Source organism: Zootoca vivipara, chromosome 13 (genome assembly GCF_963506605.1).
Source record: "Zootoca vivipara chromosome 13, rZooViv1.1, whole genome shotgun sequence".
Lineage (NCBI taxonomy): Eukaryota > Metazoa > Chordata > Lepidosauria > Squamata > Lacertidae > Zootoca > Zootoca vivipara.
The window spans coordinates 45,121,233-45,139,330 of NC_083288.1; the positions used below are offsets into that span (position 1 = coordinate 45,121,233).

The window sequence follows — 18,098 nt, forward strand, 5'->3', positions numbered from 1 at the left end:
CGTTTACCTTCCCGCCGGAGCGGTCCCTATTTATCTACTTGCACTTTGATGTGCTTTCGAACTGCTAGGTTGGCAGGAGCAGGGACCGAATGATGGGAGCTTACCCCGTTGCAGGGATTCAAACCGCCGACCTTCTGATCAGCAAGCCCTAGACTCTGTGGTTTAACCCACAGCGCCACCTGGGTCATATATATAAGAGAGAGAACTTCCAGGTTGGGAAAGCCAAGTGTATGCACTTGTTTGGGTGGTAGTGCACTTAGGCATATAGTAAATAACCACAGTTTGAACAAGTAAACTTAAAACCGAATGAAAATAGCAAAACAGTTCCTGCTAAATAGCATCTAGATGAATTCACTACTAAAGACAATGCTTAAAAATGAAGCAATTTCCCATCCAAATAGACCAATCTCAGCAGGAACATCCAACCCTCACAAACTTCATCTTATTTTGTTCTTGGAGCCTCCTATTCTTATTTCATGTTGTTCTTCCTCAGTTTCCAAGAGAAACACAAACACTCTGAAAAACCCTGGATGACAGCTCTACTTGCATATGTTGTTTCTCTCCACTTCTTAGCCAATCAGAAGCACAGTAGAACTATGTTGAGATTCCCATTACCCAAAATCTGAAGTTTCTTTTGCTGCAATTTTGTCCTTCCTGTGGATCTTCCTTTGCAGCTGCTAAAAAGAGTATTCCAGGGAAATGTGGTGATTATTCTAAAAGCAAAATCAATGAGACAGGGTGCCATGCTATTGTATCTACATGTGAGTACAGCAGATTTCCATGAGCAGACAAGAGAAGGACCATAGCTTAGTAACATTTTCTTTTTATAGAACTGAGCCCAGTTCACACTTACCAGATGGCTTTTAATTGCCAGTCTTTGGAGTCTTTGGTTTATCTGTAACATGTGGAACCCTGTATCCATCTGGGTAGCTATTGTGTAAGATGGGGATCACAAAAGGTCAGGCAGCTGGCCAGGACATGGGGTGAAAAGCAATCCAGGGCCCTTATTTGTGGGGAAGCTGCTTGAGGTTGAGCACCCTTCAAGATCTCTGCCCCACTCAGCCGTTGAGTGAAGGCAAGGATTCTGTGGGCTGGGGCATCAGGTAGGAAGGAGAATCAGGCAGTCAATCCCCTACATTATCCTGGGAATACACACTCTGCAGCTTCCAATAGTTTACCCAAATTTGTTCAGGAAAGGCACAGAGCCTCCTGAGTAGAAATGTGGGGCACCCATGGGGATGCAGGAGAAGATAGGAAGGCAAAGTAATTTTTCTGGTAAGGTCTTCATGAGGATACTACCAGGAAAGTGATACCTGCCAGCAAATCCATGGAAGCCAAAAAATCAACAGAGCCACAAAATATTCTGTCCTTTAAACCTTTATTTGTGTTAGCTGCTCTCTGTTGTTCAGGTCAGGCCTCACCACAATAATGTAGCATTTAGGGGCAAAAATGCAAGCCAGTAACCCAGCACCAGAAGCAAAGATGGAGAAGATCTCCACAGCCACCATGTATTTTCCTCTGGTGCTCAGGTAGGTTGGAATGAAGGAGAGCCAAACACTGCAGAAGACCAGCATGCTGAAGGTGATGAACTTGGCTTCGTTGAAAGTGTCAGGCAACTTCCTGGCTAGGAAGGCCACTGTGAAGCTGACAGTGGCCAAGAAGCCCATGTAGCCCAAAACACAATAGAACATGAGGACTGACCCTTCATTACAAAGAAATATGATTTCTTCTGTCATTGAGTGCATGTCCACATCTGGGAATGGGGGAGAGGTTGCCAGCCAGAGAACACAGATCCCTACTTGAACAATGGAGCAGGAAAAGACAATGGAATAAGCCAGTTCTTTGCCTACCCATTTCCTCATATTGGTTCCCGGTTTGGTAGCCATGAATGCCAAAACCACCAATATGGTTTTGGCTAAAATGCTGGAGAGGGCCACAGAGAAGACAATGCCAAAAGCAGTTTGTCGGAGAAGGCAAGTGACCTTATTAGGTTTTCCAATGAACAACAAAGAAGAGAGAAAACACAAGAGGAGGGAGATAAGGAGACCGTAGGTGAGGCTTCGGTTGTTGGCTTTGACTATGGCTGTATTGCGATGCTTAATGAAGATGCCAAGCACCAGAATTGTGATCAGAGAGAATAGAGGTGCAGAGAAAGTTGAAACGATGGCCAAGGTTTCAACCAAGGCTAGGAAGTTTGGAATCTTAGGAATGCATAGATCCTGGTCTTTGTTTGGATATTGATCTCCTGGGCAACTGACACATGTTTCCATATCTGAAAACAAACAAACAGTGCATGACAATTTGAAGCATCCAAAACTATTTTTAATATCTTGATGGTATCTATAAACAATTAAAACAGCACGTCTATTAATTTAAGACGTTCTGTCCTGCAGCAGTTTAATGTCACCAAATTTCCCAAGAGCCCAGAGCTTTCATATTATCTTACGATATCACCTCCCACCTTTCTCATTTGAAATCATTCCTTCTGGACATTGATCACAATCATAGCAGCAAAACTTCTTTCCTTCCTTCTTTTTCTTCCCATAACCAGGACGGCAGTTGGCATTACATATAGAAAGTGGTGGCACCTATACAAAGAGATAGGAAGAGTTTATTTTATGATATTGTTTTGGGAAATCTAGCCAATATCCTATATCAGAAAATAGGAAAATAGGCAGGAATTACAGGCACCCCATTATAGTGGTTCTGCTCCTACCTGCAGAGTCATTAAAGAAACAAGTACTAGGAAATCTTTACAGAAACAAGTACTAGGAAATCGGTCTATGACCTTTGGGTTGTGGTGTCCTGTTAGGGCCCATTCTGTCTCCTATGGTATTTATCATCTATAGGAAACCCTTTGGAATAATATCCTAGGATCTGGCACATGGTGTCATCTGGATACTGACGGTGTGAAATTCTACGTTTCCATTCCATTGGAACGAGAGGAGGTAGTGAAGGTGCTGGACAGGTGCCTGGAGGCTATGATGGAAGGGATGGGGGCTGAAATATTATCAGAGAGAAAGGTTTGGGTGGGTGGTTCCAAGCTTGACCTGTTCTGGGTGTTGGGATTTCATTCCTCCATTGTTGGATATGTGATTATTTTCATCACATGTCTGTGTTGACATTCCATACTCTTGGGGTCATGAAAACGGCAGTTCAGTTACACTGTTCCGTGAGGTTCTACTATTGCTTTTAGTCTACTCTCTCTTGGAGAAGAAGGAGAGAGAAGCCATGTTTCCTTTGTTCGGTTACACTTGTTTATAATAAAGTAGCTTAGATTCCACAACTCAAATGCCTAGCTTCTGCTTGGACTCTGCTAACGTACTGTGTGCATATATCTTCGGATATACCAGTAAGTCGCAGAAGCGCTTCGGGAAAGAAGAGTGATGAATCATCCCAGTAGTCGCTTGTGGGGGGAAATGCAGCTGCCTGCCGTTTTCCAGGTTGGTTCAGAAGCCCAGGCAGACTTTATACGTACCAACACTGGGAGGGCTTGCATTCCCTTTGAAGCAAGAGCACTGGGAGCACTCCTTGATTCTAATTCATCCAGGGGCGTAGCCAGGATGAAAATCAGGGGGGGCAAGGGGCGGGGAGCAACGGGCGGGGCCAAGGGGTGGGGGCAGGGCCACATCGGAGCAGCCCGAAATCGGGCTGCTCCGACTCCCTCCTCCCCCTCCGCGATAGGAACGGACGAGGGAGAGCCAGGATCAGCCCGAAATCGGGCTGCTCCGACTCCCTCCTCCCCCTCCGCGATAGGAACGGACGAGGGGGAGCCAGGATCAGCCCGAAATCGGGCTGCTCCGACTCCCTCCTCCCCCTCCGCGATAGGAACGGACGAGGGGGAGCCAGGATCAGCCCGAAATCGGGCTGCTCCGACTCCCTCCTCCCCCTCCGCGATAGGAACGGACGAGGGGGAGCCAGGATCAGCCCGAAATCGGGCTGCTCCGACTCCCTCCTCCCCCTCCGCGATAGGAAGGGACGAGGGGGAGCCAGGATCAGCCCGAAATCGGGCTGCTCCGACTCCCTCCTCCCCCTCTGCAATCGCTGGGGCAGGTGGAGGGAAAGCCCCAGAGCCGCGCAAAGCGGTTGCCTGGCTTTCCCTCCGCCCGCCCCACAGCCAGCCGGCTAGAAGGGACGTCTCCCTTCTCCCTTGCTGGCTGTGGGGCGGAGGGAGGGAAAGCCAGCCAAACGCTTTGCGCGGCTCTGGTGCTTTCCCGCCGCCCGCCCCACAGCCAGCCAGGGAGAAGGGAGACGGCACCGGGCGGGCAGTGGGGCAGGCTGGCCAGTGGCCCTGCTTCTAGGGGGGGCAATTGCCCCCTCCTGCCCCCCTGCCTACGCCCATGAATTCATCACTAGAGTCTGAAGTGGTTTCTGGTGCTAGCTAGGAGAGCTTATCCCCTACTTAGACCTATTCACCAGCTACAACCGCTCCTAGATGTATATGTCCTAATCTTAGATTCATACAAACTCAAGAAAATTATGATATTCATTCTCAACCCAAATACTGATACAGCTAGCTTAGTCTTCAATCTAATGCCACTAACTGGAGATTTGCTCCAGGAACATTGCTGGACTCTGTGATAGAAATTGCTCTTCTTAGTGTGAGATGTCTTCTGTGCATGTTGCTCATTCTGGTATTGTGGCTCATTTGTTTATGTACAGACAGAGCTTACAACATTTCTTAAAGGACAATATTTTTTCCTAGATGGCTTATTGTTGTTGTTGTTTAGTCGTTTAGTCGTGTCCGACTCTTCGTGACCCCATGGACCATAGCACGCCAGGCACTCCTGTCTTCCACTGCCTCCCGCAATTTGGTCAAACTCATGTTGGTAGCTTCGAGAATACTGTCCAACCATCTTGTCCTCTGACGTCCCCTTTTCCTAGTGCCCTCAATCTTTCCCAACATCAGGGTCTTTTCCAAGGATTCTTCTCTTCTCATGAGGTGGCCAAAGTATTGGAGCCTCAGCTTCATGATCTGTCCTTCCAGGGAGCACTCAGGGCTGATTTGCTTAAGAATGGAGAGGTTTGATCTTCTTGCAGTCCATGGGACTCTCAAGAGTCTCCTCCAGCACCATAATTCAAAAGCATCAATTCTTCGGCGATCAGCCTTCTTTATGGTCCAGCTCTCACTTCCATACATCACTACTGGAAAAACCATAGCTTTAACTATACGGACCTTTGTCGGCAAGGTGATGTCTCTGCTTTTTAAGATGCTGTCTAGGTTTGTCATTGCTTTTCTCCCAAGAAGCAGGCGTCTTTTAATTTCGTGACTGCTGTCACCATCTGCAGTGATCAAGGAGCCCAAGAAGGTAAAATCTCTCACTGCCTCCATTTCTTCCCCTTCTATTTGCCAGGAGGTGATGGGACCAGTGGCCATGATCTTGGTTTTTTTGATGTTGAGCTTCAGACCATATTTTGCGCTCTCCTCTTTCACCCTCATTAAAAGGTTCTTTAATTCCTCCTCGCTTTCTGCCATCAAGGTTGTGTCATCTGCATATCTGAGGTTGTTGATATTTCTTCCGGCAATCTTAATTCCGGCTTGGGATTCATCTAGTCCAGCCTTTCGCATGATGAATTCTGCATATAAGTTAAATAAGCAGGGAGACAATATACAACCTTGTCGTACTCCTTTCCCAATTTTGAACCACTCAGTTGTTCCATATCCAGTTCTAACTGTAGCTTCTTGTCCCACATAGAGATTTCTCAGGAGACAGATGAGGTGATCAGGCACTCCCATTTCTTTAAGAACTTGCCATAGTTTGCTGTGGTCGACACAGTCAAAGGCTTTTGCATAGTCAATGAAGCAGAAGTAGACGTTTTTCTGGAACTCTCTAGCTTTCTCCATAATCCAGCGCATGTTTGCTATTTGGTCTCTGGTTCCTCTGCCCTTTCGAAATCCAGCTTGCACTTCTGGGAGTTCTCGGTCCACATACTGCCTAAGCCTGCCTTGTAGAATTTTAAGCATAACCTTGCTAGCGTGTGAAATGAGCGCAATTGTGCGGTAGTTGGAGCATTCTTTGGCACTGCCCTTCTTTGGAATTGGGATGTAGACTGATCTTCTCCAATCCTCTGGCCATTGCTGAGTTTTCCAAACTTGCTGGCATATTGGGTGTAGCACCTTAACAGCATCATCTTTTAAAATTTTAAATAGTTCAGCTGGAATATCATCACTAGATGGCTTATTAGCATGCAATAAATAAAAAAAGAATGTCACTATGCCATGTAATATCATGGACAATGAAAAGTGCCATTAGCAACATTGAAGGCCAACAAGCATGGCCTCAGAAGCTGAAGGTGGAAACTTAGAGGAACAGTCACTCTTTCAAATAGAGTACCTCTCAATTAAAGTACTATCCATCTAGATATGAAAACTTCTTATTTTAACCTATATTTAATAGTGAATATTTGTTACATCACACAAATTATGGTTTTTCAGGGACTGTGTTGTTATTTCCATACCTGAGTGAAGTCTCTGTGCCATTTGATTCTGTCCTCATTAATGGTGACCTCTTTGCCAGGAGGGGCCTGAGGATCCAACCTTCCCACTTTGACCCTGACATATGATCCATTTCGGAACGTGACCAAGTTTGTAATATCAAAGCCAGCCGCTAACTCTCCGTATTCATTTAATGTGATTTCCTCCCCAGCGCTGTTGTTGAATGATATTCTCTGCAGGAATGATTGCAGCTAAGTGGACAGAGAATCAAAAGGTCTATAAAGCATTTTAATAGTCTAATTAAAAGTGTTAAATAGCTTTCCAAGATGGAATTATTTGAATCTGCAAATAAATGTGGAAAATTGCTAGCGTGGCAATTGAAAAAGACAAAAACAGAGTACACATTACCAATATCAAGATAGAGGATAAAACCATCAAGAACCAGACAGAAATAAGAAAATATTTCCAGAAATATTACAAACAGCTGTATAAAAAAGACAAGGAACATCAGGATAAAATTGAGCAATTTTTGGATAAACATGGACTGTAAAAGATTCCATTGGATAAGAGATCTACACTCAACTATAGAGTCACAAAACAAGAAATGGAAGGTGCCATAAATCAATTAAAAGTAGGCAAGGCACCAGGACCTGACGGATTAACAGCAAAGTACTATAAAACATTGAAGGACTGGCTGATAGAACCATTGGTAGATGTATGTAACAAGATTTTAGGAGGGGACAAAGCACCCGAGACCTGGAGAGAAGCATATGTAACTCTGATCCCAAAACCAGATATGGATAGAACACAGATGAAGAATTACCGCCCAATCTCCCTCTTGAATGGGGATTATAATTTTTTTTGCAAGTATTCTGGCCTCAAGATTTAAAAAGGTATTAAAAGATCAAATACACAAAGATCAGGCAGGGTTTTTACCTGCTAGGCATATGAAAGACAATATTAGAAACATTGTGGATGTGTTGGAAATGTTAGAAGCAAAAAAGAATACTGGTGCAGTTTTAATTTTTATAGATGCAGAGAAGGCATTTGATAATGTTTCTTGGACATTTATTATAAAAAATTTTGGAGAATATGGAGGTTGGGCAAGGGTTTATAAATGGAATAACTGCAATATATTCAGAGCAAAATGCAAAAATTATTGTGAACAATGTGGTATCAGAGGAAATTAGAATTGAAAAAGGGACCAGGCAAAGGTGCCCACTTTCCTTTCCCCTCTTTTGTTCATAACGGTTCTGGAAGTCTTGCTGAATATGATCAGAAAGGACAAAGAGGTCAAAGGTATAGGAGTGGGATCAAAACAGTACAAGTTAAAAGCCTTCACAGATGATTTAGTATTAATGTTACAAGACCCAGAGACCAGTGCTGTTAAAGCACTGTAAATAATACAGGAGTTCGGACAGCTTGCAGAATTTAAATTGAATAAATTGAAAACCAAAGTATTGAGTAAGAACTTATCAGCAGACGAAATAAATAGATTACAGGAAGCCACTGGTTTGATGTTTGTTAAAAAGGTGAAATATCTGGGAGTGAATATGACTGGGAAAAACATAGATTTGTTTAAAAAAAATTATGAGAAAGTATGGAATGAAATTAAGAGAGATTTAGATATATAGTCAAATCTGACATTATCTTTGATGGGCAGAATATCAGTGATAAAAATGAATGTATTGCCAAAAATGTTATTTTTGTTTCAAGCATTACCTATTGTTGACAAGTTAGGATGTTTTAAAGAATGGCAGAAAGCATTATAAAGATTTATCTGGCAGGGGGGAAAACCGAGAATTAAATATAAGATATTAACGGATGCGAAAGAAAGAGGAGGTTTCTCACTGCCAGATTTAAAGTTATATTTTGAAGCTGCAGCATTTTGTTGGATGAAAGATTGGTTCCTACTTGATTATACTGACGTATTAGATCTGGAAGGTTTTGATAATGCATTTGGATGGCATGCATATTTGTGGTATGATAAGATCAAGGTCCACAAAGGTTTTAAATGTCATATTATAAGAAAATCATTGTTCAATGTTTGGGACAGATACAAAGAATTGTTAGAAAAGAAAACACCCAGGTGGATTTCACCTTTAGAGACTAAAGTACATAAAAAATTGAATATGGAAACTAAGTGGCTGACATACAAAGACTTATTGGAGGAGGAGAAAGACCAATTTAAGTTAAAAACTTATGATCAGTTGAAGAAAAGTTTAAATGATTGGTTGCAATATTATCAAATAAATGAAATGTTTAAAATGGATAAAAAAGTAGGTTTTCAAATGGAAAAATCCAAATTGGAAACGGGTTTGTTAGAATCTAAAATAAAGAATCTATCAAAGATGTATAATTTATTGTTGGAGTGGCATACTAAGGATGAACAGACAAAAACTGTAATGATTGATTGGCCAAAAGATGTAGGGCAAAATATAATGGTGGAAGATTGGGAAAGGTTATGGAGAAAGAATATGAAGTTTACCGCATGTAATGTTTTAAAAGAAAATATGATGAAGATGATGTATAGGTGGCATCTTACATCAGTAAAATTAGCTAAGATTTATCATCATAAAAAGGACAATAAATGTTGGAAATGTAAGAAAGTGGAAGGTACCGTTTACCATATGTGGTGGCCATGCCCCCAAGTAAAGAGCTTTTGGGAAAAGATTTATAATGAAATGAAGTGTTGAAAAACACCTTTGTTAAGAAACCAGAAGCTTTCTTACTTGGGATAATTAGAGAGGAATAACCAAAGAAAGATATCACTTTTTTTTGTATGCCACAACAGCAGTGAGAATTTTATTAGCAAGCAATTGGAAGAGTGAAGTTTTACCTACTGTGGACGAGTGGCAGTTGTAGCTGATTGAATTTATGGAACAGGCTGATCTGACCGGAAGACTCCGTGAACAGGGGGAAGAGTCGGTGGAGGAAGATTGGAAGAAATTTAAAGTGTATTTAGAAAACAATCTTAAGATTATTAATGTTTAGTAAAAGATTTGGAAGGCTGCAGAAATGATTTGGTTGAGGGTGAATTGTATATTAAGATTTTATTATATTAAGATTTAGATAAGGGTGAAATGTATACAGTATTAAGATTTAGATAAAGGTTGAGATAATAGAAAGTGATATATAGATGAAAGTGTTATAGAAATTAGAATTTTAAGATAAGATATAAGATAAGATATAAGAAGAGATATAATATGTTAGATAAGTTAATGAAGTTATGAGATGTTTAAATAATTTTTAAAAATAGATGGAATAAGATGTGGAAAGAACTAATGATGAGACATTTTGAAACACAGTTGAGAGAGAAAGGAAGAAGTCAACAAGTTTAGAATCAAGTTAGAATAAGATTTTTGTATTTTGTATTTTTTAATGTATTTTTGTATTATGTATTGTTTTGTTTTTTTCGTATTTTGTATTCTGCATTGTATATTATGCCTTGTGTTTATTGTATGTTTGTTTAATATTTATAAAACCAATCAATATATTTGGGGGGGGGGGAGAGAGAAGCAAAGCTACAGGGAACCAGGCAGAGGGCCTTCTCGGTACTGGCACCTACCCTGTGGAATGCCCTCCCATCAGATGTCAAAGACACAAATAACGACCTGACATTTAGAAGAAATCTGAATGTATGAAATGTTTATGTATTTTAAATCTTTGTTGGAAGCCGCCCAGAGTGGCTGGGGAAACCCAGCCAGCAGGGCGGTGTACAAATAATACGTTATTATTATTATTATTATTATTATTATTATTATTATTATTATTATTATTCTGAGGATGACAGCATCTTGCACCAAAATGCTCTGATCCTCTAAGACCACTTCAAATCATTCACAGATGAGGACCAGCTTGCCAATGGAATTTAAAGCCAGCCCAGGTTTGCTTAACAGCCTTAAGATTTGCTTAAACCTGAAGAATGTCTGAATGACAGGGGAGGCGGAATCTGCAGATGAAGAGGCTGCCAAAATGTACCCTGCACAACAAGCCCAACACCACTTCTATCTCTCAGTCAGACCCTCTGTTGCTTCTATCAAATGAAGAATCATTCAGTGAGGGAGATGAGGAGGAAGAGGAAGAGGAAAAGCCACATTTGTCCCTCACCGGGGAGTGAAGCAGTTTAAAAAAAAAAAAAGCTTTAAATTGATTTTCTAGGAGTTACTCTGGCTTTAGAGGAGTCTGCTTATATGTGTGATAGCCAGGAATGTATGTAAAATGTGAGTTAACTGTCGTAGTTGTTGCCTGGTTAGATATGAAAGCTTGAGTCATGTAAAATCAGTTCAGCATCACTACAGGAAATATTGTAATTTCCATCTTTGATACAATAAAATTAGGTAAAGGTAAAGGGACCCCTGACCATTAGGTCCAGTCGTGACCGACTCTGGGGTTGCGCACTCATCTCACATTATTGGCCGAGGGAGCCGGCGTATAGCTTCCAGGTCATGTGGCCAGCATGACAAAGCCGCTTCTGGCAAACCAGAGCAGCACATGGAAACGCCGTTTACCTTCCCGCTGTAGCGGTTCCTATTTATCTACTTGCATTTTGACATGCTTTCGAACTGCTAGGTTGGCAGGAGCTGCGACCAAGCAACGGGAGCTCACCCCGTCACAGGGATTCGAACTGCCGACCTTCTGATCAGCAAGCCCTAAGCTCAGTGGTTTAACCACAGCGCCACCTGGGTCCCACAATAAAATTACTTAAGGTTTATCTTTAATTTCTTAAGTTCTATTCTTTTATTTCTTTACTGATAATTAAATGCCAACTCACATAATGGATCAATGCAGCAAATGCTTTGTAAGAGAGAACATTACCTGCCAAGGTTCTATATAGTGAGGAGAGAGTTTTCCCTTAGCATCTTTCCTTTTGCGGATGTCTGCAGCCAAGTGCATCCTGTTTAATGCGTGTGCCAAAGCATAGACAGCATTATAGATACTGTAGCTATGGCCGGTCATGCTCATTTCAAAATATGGTGCAGTAAGGGTATCCAGCATCTCCTCTCCAGTACATTCTCGAATGACTGCTGACGCAGTGTCATTTGAAAGTGAACAACTGAATGCATCTTCCCAGAAATCTTTGATAAAACCATCTGTGTCAGTCCAATGAGGATGTATATCACGAAGAAAATCTTGAAATTTGTGCATCTCCTTGGAGTGTATCGCAAAAGAGATAGCACCATGGAACATTCCTATATTAATTGATAATTTTTGAAGGCTATATAATATGAAATCAAGTTGGGCTGTTGTAATCCATACTTTTCCTTTATGTGACTTCTTATAAGGAAGTAGAAGCTGAGTCATCTCCATTGTCTGTATAACACTTGATAACCATATAATAAATCTACCTTCTCCATATACAAGAACTGCATTGGCTTTGCTGGCTGTGAAAGGTGTAAACGAAAACCATGTGCCCAGCGTTTCTAGTATGTTACCGTTACAATGTATATTGGGTTTAACTCTTTCTGTGAATGCTGAACAGAGTCCATTATTGAACAGCATTGGTTCAATTGTCTGCAAGAAATGTTCTCCAGCTTCATTATCTGGAGTGATGAGCCCAACCCATTTCCATCCAAAATGCAGAAGTAACTGGATTATTCCCTTGTACTGATGATCTTCATTGGGGACCATGCGGTAAAAGGAAGGGAACTTGGTTCCATCATTTATGGCTGGTTCAAATGAACCGTATGAAATCTGGAAAAGGAAAAAGCCAAATATTTCCAAGTGTAATAAAAAAAAAACCTAATGGTATTCCAACTACCTTGAATATAAATATAAATCCTATATATCCCAAACATATGAAGTTTAGGGGCAGCACCAACCTCAATTTACATAGAAAAACATAGACAATTTTGCTCTATGCTTTCTGTAGATATTACTAGTACTACTACTACTGCTACCATTATTGTTATATCACTGTTTCCTTCTTGTGTACATTGATTCTCTCCAAGTAGGGAGAAGAAATTATCATTGCTCATATTAATATACCAATAAATGAAAGATTGAGGTGGAAATAGAGCAATAGAAACTGTTCTTTTGCCTTGTAGCCTTTATAGTGGTTATAGAAATTGGTTGATTCTCCGTCTGCTAAGAACTCTCCTGGGAAGATCTCCGTAAGATTATATTTGTTATTATTCTCTGACGACAAGAAACCACATCATTTAAATTATCAGTGAAATACAGAATCATAGAAAATCATAGACTGGTTGGAAAGACCGAAACAACTAAAATGAAAACTAACTATACAGCAGAACAACATAATATTGCCACTACCATATAACTTTCCAGAATGACAAATGTCTGAACAATAACAAAACAACAACAAAAACCCGTGTTTTCAATTAGCTTCTGAAAGTGAGCAATGCTAAATAAAACCATACTTCCCCAGGAAAGGAATTTCATAATTTTGAAGGGAAGGGAAATTCTTAGTTATTTATGCATCTGTAAGGTAGTGAACAGCATAAATTTATACTGGGAGCTCAGAGACATGCAGTGCCCTCCTTTCTGGACTGATTCAATCTGAACCACTTAGTTGCCTCATTTACAAACCTGGCACCTGACAGCAATCTTCTATTACATCTATTAGACAAAAATTGCCCCTGTTGCACACATTGTTGGATATGTTAAGCCCCAACCCCAATTATATCCACATTTTGCAGTCCCTTTTACTATTTCCATTTTACCATATTTATGAATCACTAGGTTCCTGCTGCATGGAAACGAGAGGAGTGAATTAAGGAATGAAATACCCATTTTTTCAAAATCCATATTCTACCTGTGGAATCTTGAAAAGACCTAAGAGGTTTGTCATGCACCAGGAAGTATCAGAGCCAAGTCCCCCAATGACTCCTATTAAATTTATCTGGATGCCACACCTGTAGTTGGGAACAAAGTGACGTGATTTAAAGTTCAAGTCCAGAGTGTTTCGGTAGGTCATCTTTGAATCATAATAGCTGTCATAGATGTGGAACCCGAGAGAGACATTGGGCAACATCCTGGGATTTTCATTGATCTCATCAATAGCAAACACCAAAGCAAGGATGTGCTGGTAGAACTTTGTCATCACCCTGCAAATGAATTGAGTTAATGTTTAATAGGGAAATCAAAGAGTGCATATTATCTAGATATAGGAGAGAGTCACCCACCTGCCTATAAAGAGAAAGCACAACCAGCAAAGTTTACTTATTTATTTAGAAAATATTTATATAATGTAGTGTTTTCTACAGCTGCTGCATACTTCATTGACATCTGCATCAAACTATATACTAGGACCACAACATCTCATTGATGATTTCTTACAACCAGTTGAGACCCCATGACCGTATAAGTGAAATTATTATTATTTTGCTCATCACTTTGCACTTGATTACAGTCAATTGAATTTGCCATTTTCCTGCCCATGCATTCCCTTTGAAGAGATCATTTTGTTGCTCTTTGCGACCCATGTTTGTTTTCTCCATCCTGGACATTTTGGTATCATCAGCAAAGTTAAGGACCTCACTGCTTTCCCATTTGTTCCTCTTACGTTTTTATGCCATCCCTTTTCTTTTCGCTTGCTCTTACTCTCTTTTCTCTCTACCTTTATAGAATTTGACAAATAAAGCTCAGCGTTCATTGGCATTCTTTTTCAAAAAAAATTCTAAAGCTTCTTTCTACAAACCAACCAAAAGTTTTTTCCCATCAGCCATGACATATAAAGAATAAATAAAATAATATTCAGTACCAGTTACTTACAGTGGGGTATTCATGGAGACCTGGGGAGGGTGTTTATTGAAAGAAACTTCGGGTAATGTGTAATACATATAAGATACCATTGCACCAATGACAAGGTCCGCTGGCTCATACCACTCGTGTGGAACATGAACAGGGTGATTTGTGGTGCATTTAACACTTTGTACTAGGGACCCCATGTTGGGGAGAAGCAGAAGCAGAACCAACATCCTGATGGCAAATGTCCTTCTCTGCATAGACACTCCTGTTTCTCTCTACAATGTTATTGCTGTCCTCCTCCTGATTTGAACAATAGAGATTAGGTGGTCGTTGTCTCAGTCAATTTGGTATTTTAAGGGACATGTATCCACCCATTGTTAACTTAAGGACTGTGGCAACTGAATGCCTTGATTGCCAAATGAGATGCAGTGATTTGATATAACAGAGGGAAACTGATAACTAAAGGCCTATAACTAACACGTAACAGAGCCCACACTCCCTCTCCTCCCTTACCATAGCTTTCTATGAAAAACTAGGGAACTTATAATCATTTCAGACTTGCGTGTTGTGTGTTTTCCACTCTGACATCTGGAGCTTCAGCTGGTTGAATTGATTATAGTAATTTAAATAATGACAGGAGAAAGAATACTTTTGTAGTGCTTTTAGAGTCTATGGTGCATCAGCAGTAGGGGAACTGCCAAAGTAATCATATTTGTGATGTTACAGAATCATAGGTTAGGATTCCACCTAGAAGGTCATCCAGTTCACTCCCTTGCAATGCAGAATATCCAGAAGTCTTTGTTGTTTTTTATTGGTTTTTACATTGTTTTGTTTGTTCTCTCTCTCTCTCTCTTTGTTTTTTAAATCATTATCATTCAGATTTGGAAATATTCATAAGAAGCTTTGGTGGTAAGAAAAGAACTCACTCTGAAACTCACTTACAGGTGGTACCTAACACCACAGAAACTAACACTAATATGCCCAGGAACCTCACCAAAATGCTGGAGAGGATTCACTTCCACAGGTACATACCACCACATGTGATGGGAATGTCCTAAAATCCAACCTTTCTGGACATCAATCCTACAAGAAATATGCAAAATAACTAAGCAAGTATTAGATGTCACCCCAGAACTGGCCATACTAAACATCTCCCAATACAATAATGTCCACTCATAAAACAAAGTGCTCATAACCCACCTGATCTCAGCAGCCAGAAACATCATAGCCAGACAGTGGAGAGACCTGTCAGGAGTAAGCATAGACCAATGGTATCAAATAGTATGGGGAACAGCCTTATTAGGGGGAAAAAACAATACTGTAAACTGTAATTGACATGGGGGAAATAGAAGAAGCTGCCTTCACCTCGGTATGGTTCCATTTTATCACATACACAGCCCAACAAGCCAACAGCATACGAATCAATCTGGCTAACCTGATCCAAACACAAACACGCCTTGCTCACACACAAAAACAAATTTCACTACAGCCAATCAAAGACAACCGACCACACCCTTGGCCACCCCCAACCTCTTTCACCACCAAAGGAATACTAGTGAATAGTAAAGGGAAGCCACACAAGTGACGCTGACACGGACCCCCCCCACTAAGTAGAATAGAAGCATTGCCACCCGACCTCACCATTCCCCTCCCCCTGCCCCCATTTCTTGCTAATGTAGTCCTCATGTATCAACAAATGATACTGATCGGTAGAAAGTGTAACTTGAAAAAAGAGACATTGCACATAGTTTATTAAACGAAGAAATCTTTAATAATATATATATATATTTCTTTTTCAAAAAAGATTGGGAGGTGGGGAAGGAAGCAGGAGGTTCCCTGGATGAAAGGCATGGTAGAAAGGGACTCCCAGAAGAAGTAGGGTCTCAGGTGGGAGATGATAAGGTCTACTTCTCTCTGTTTGAATAAATGACTGGATATTTACGATATAAATATGTTAAAGGGCCCATCTTCTCTCTCCCTCTCCTTATTTTTGTGGGTTTCCCCCCCTTTTGATTAGCCTTGTTCTACAGACTAGGTTGATTCTTATTGTATTCCATTGAAATTTTTCAAATATAATATAATATAATAAATATAAAATAATATAAATATAATATATACGAGAGAAATTCCAGGTTGGGAAAGCCAAGTGTATGCACTTGTTTGGGTGGTAGTGCACTAAGACATATCCTATATAATAAAGTCCAAGTGTCTCTGCGTCCAGTTTTCCCGTGTGTCCCTGGGTTACTGCGCATGTGCCCCAGGGACACAGGAATTGGACAGCAGAGACTGCACGTGCGCACTCTCCCCCCCTCTGCCTCCTCCTCACAACCCTCCCTGGCCTGTGAGAGGAGCGGCGGGAGGCCGCGAAGCAGCGGTGACGAGGTAGGCGTTTGTGTCCCGCATCCTTCCTGTCAGCGGCTTGGGAAGAGGAACGGAGGAGGAGAAAGCAGCGCTTTCTCCTCCTCCGTTCCTGTCCCCCTGCCGCCGACAGCAAGGACAGGTCCCAGGGTTCGGAGAAGCACTGCGCAAGCGCTTCTCCAAACCCCAGGATGTTCTAGCGCCCGTTATTGAACGGGCTGAAATACACTAGTAGTAAATAACCACAGTTTGAACAAGTAAACTTAAAACCGAATGAAAATAGCAAAACAGTTCCTGCTAAATAGCATCTAGATGTGTTCACTACTAAAGACAATGCTTAAAAATGAAGCAATTGCAGATCCAAATAGACCAATCTCAGCAAGAACATCCAATCCCTCAGAAACTTCTTCTTATTTTGTTCTTGGAGCCTCCTATTCTTTTTTTTATAATCTATTTTTATTAATTTTCCAATTAAAACACGATTATATCACATTCATTATTTCAAATTATACAAATACATATCAATTAAACCGAATATTATGCCAAATCATATAATATTTTCTGGAGTTCCCATGCTTCAAAAATTTGGGGATTCCTCGCACCCGTCTATTTTTCTAAAGTCCAAATCTTCACTCAAAATCCAAAATAATCCCGATCTTTCCCCACCAGTCACTAAAATATTTTCTTCTTTCATCCGATTTTTTCACAGCTGCTGAAATAAGTATCAAACGAGAGTTCACATATATTCTTCTCCTGTGTGAGTTTTAATCGTCCTGGCCCCCCCCATATATCTTCTGTCTGGAATGTCCTGTTGCGTCAGCATTTAAACACGGAGCAGCGCCATCTTAAAAAGCTTAGATCACTTTCTCTTTCTTAAGCTTTTTATTTTTTAAACCAACAATCTTTGTAAAATTTACAGCTTTTCCAGGCAAAGAAACAGCAGTCACATTATGCATAGACTCTTGATAAGTTTGTGGCTCTCCTTGCCCTGTAGCTGAACTTAGCTTCAGATCGCTGTTCAAATTCAAAGTGCGTCACAACCATAAATCCACCGAACGCATTCCAGGGACTCCGACCGTCCAGTTAAAGGGGGGCCTCTCTCTTCAGTAGTTTTACAACTTCAAAGGATATGCTCAATAGAATAGTTTATAATTCATTACTCACTCAGGTATTCTTTATCTCTCATTTGTTCCAAACAAACAAGGACGTCCCGTCCGGGAAGGTATGGAGTAACTCGTAGAGTATATGAAAAAAAATAAAAAAGTTCGCTTCCCTTCTCGTTACGTCCCCATCAATCTTTCTTCCAGATAAAATACAGCTTTGACTTCTCGCCCTCAGCAGCTCAAATTCCTTGGCAGTAAACAGAGCTTCTTCCCCTCCTTCCGAAGCATGTCCATGAATACGCCTAATTATCTTCTTTAATCATGGAGATCCCGCTCTGCAAGTTGGCGTCCGGGAGATCCGACATTTCATGAGTGCTCTCAGCCCAGGCCCCCCCCCCACTCCTTGAACAGTCGGAGTGGGTTTGGGGGCATCGCGGGCCCGCGGGCCCTCTCCGTAACCCCCGGAGAGGTAAGGGGGTTGCCTTTAACTC

At 41.1% G+C, this 18,098-nt stretch overlaps 1 protein-coding gene across 1 annotated transcript; it reads right to left on the reverse strand.

Annotated features, from left to right (window-relative positions):
- Positions 1–1,370: 1,370 nt before the first annotated feature.
- On the reverse strand, positions 1,371–14,346 carry LOC118095733 (vomeronasal type-2 receptor 26-like). The gene is made up of 5 exons (XM_035136972.1): positions 14,171–14,346; positions 13,212–13,503; positions 6,460–6,687; positions 2,462–2,588; positions 1,371–2,272 (listed from the first exon to the last, which is right to left on the reverse strand). Exons 1-5 carry the CDS (start codon positions 14,344–14,346, stop codon positions 1,371–1,373), a joined length of 1,725 nt encoding a protein of 574 aa, XP_034992863.1.
- Positions 14,347–18,098: the final 3,752 nt, after the last annotated feature.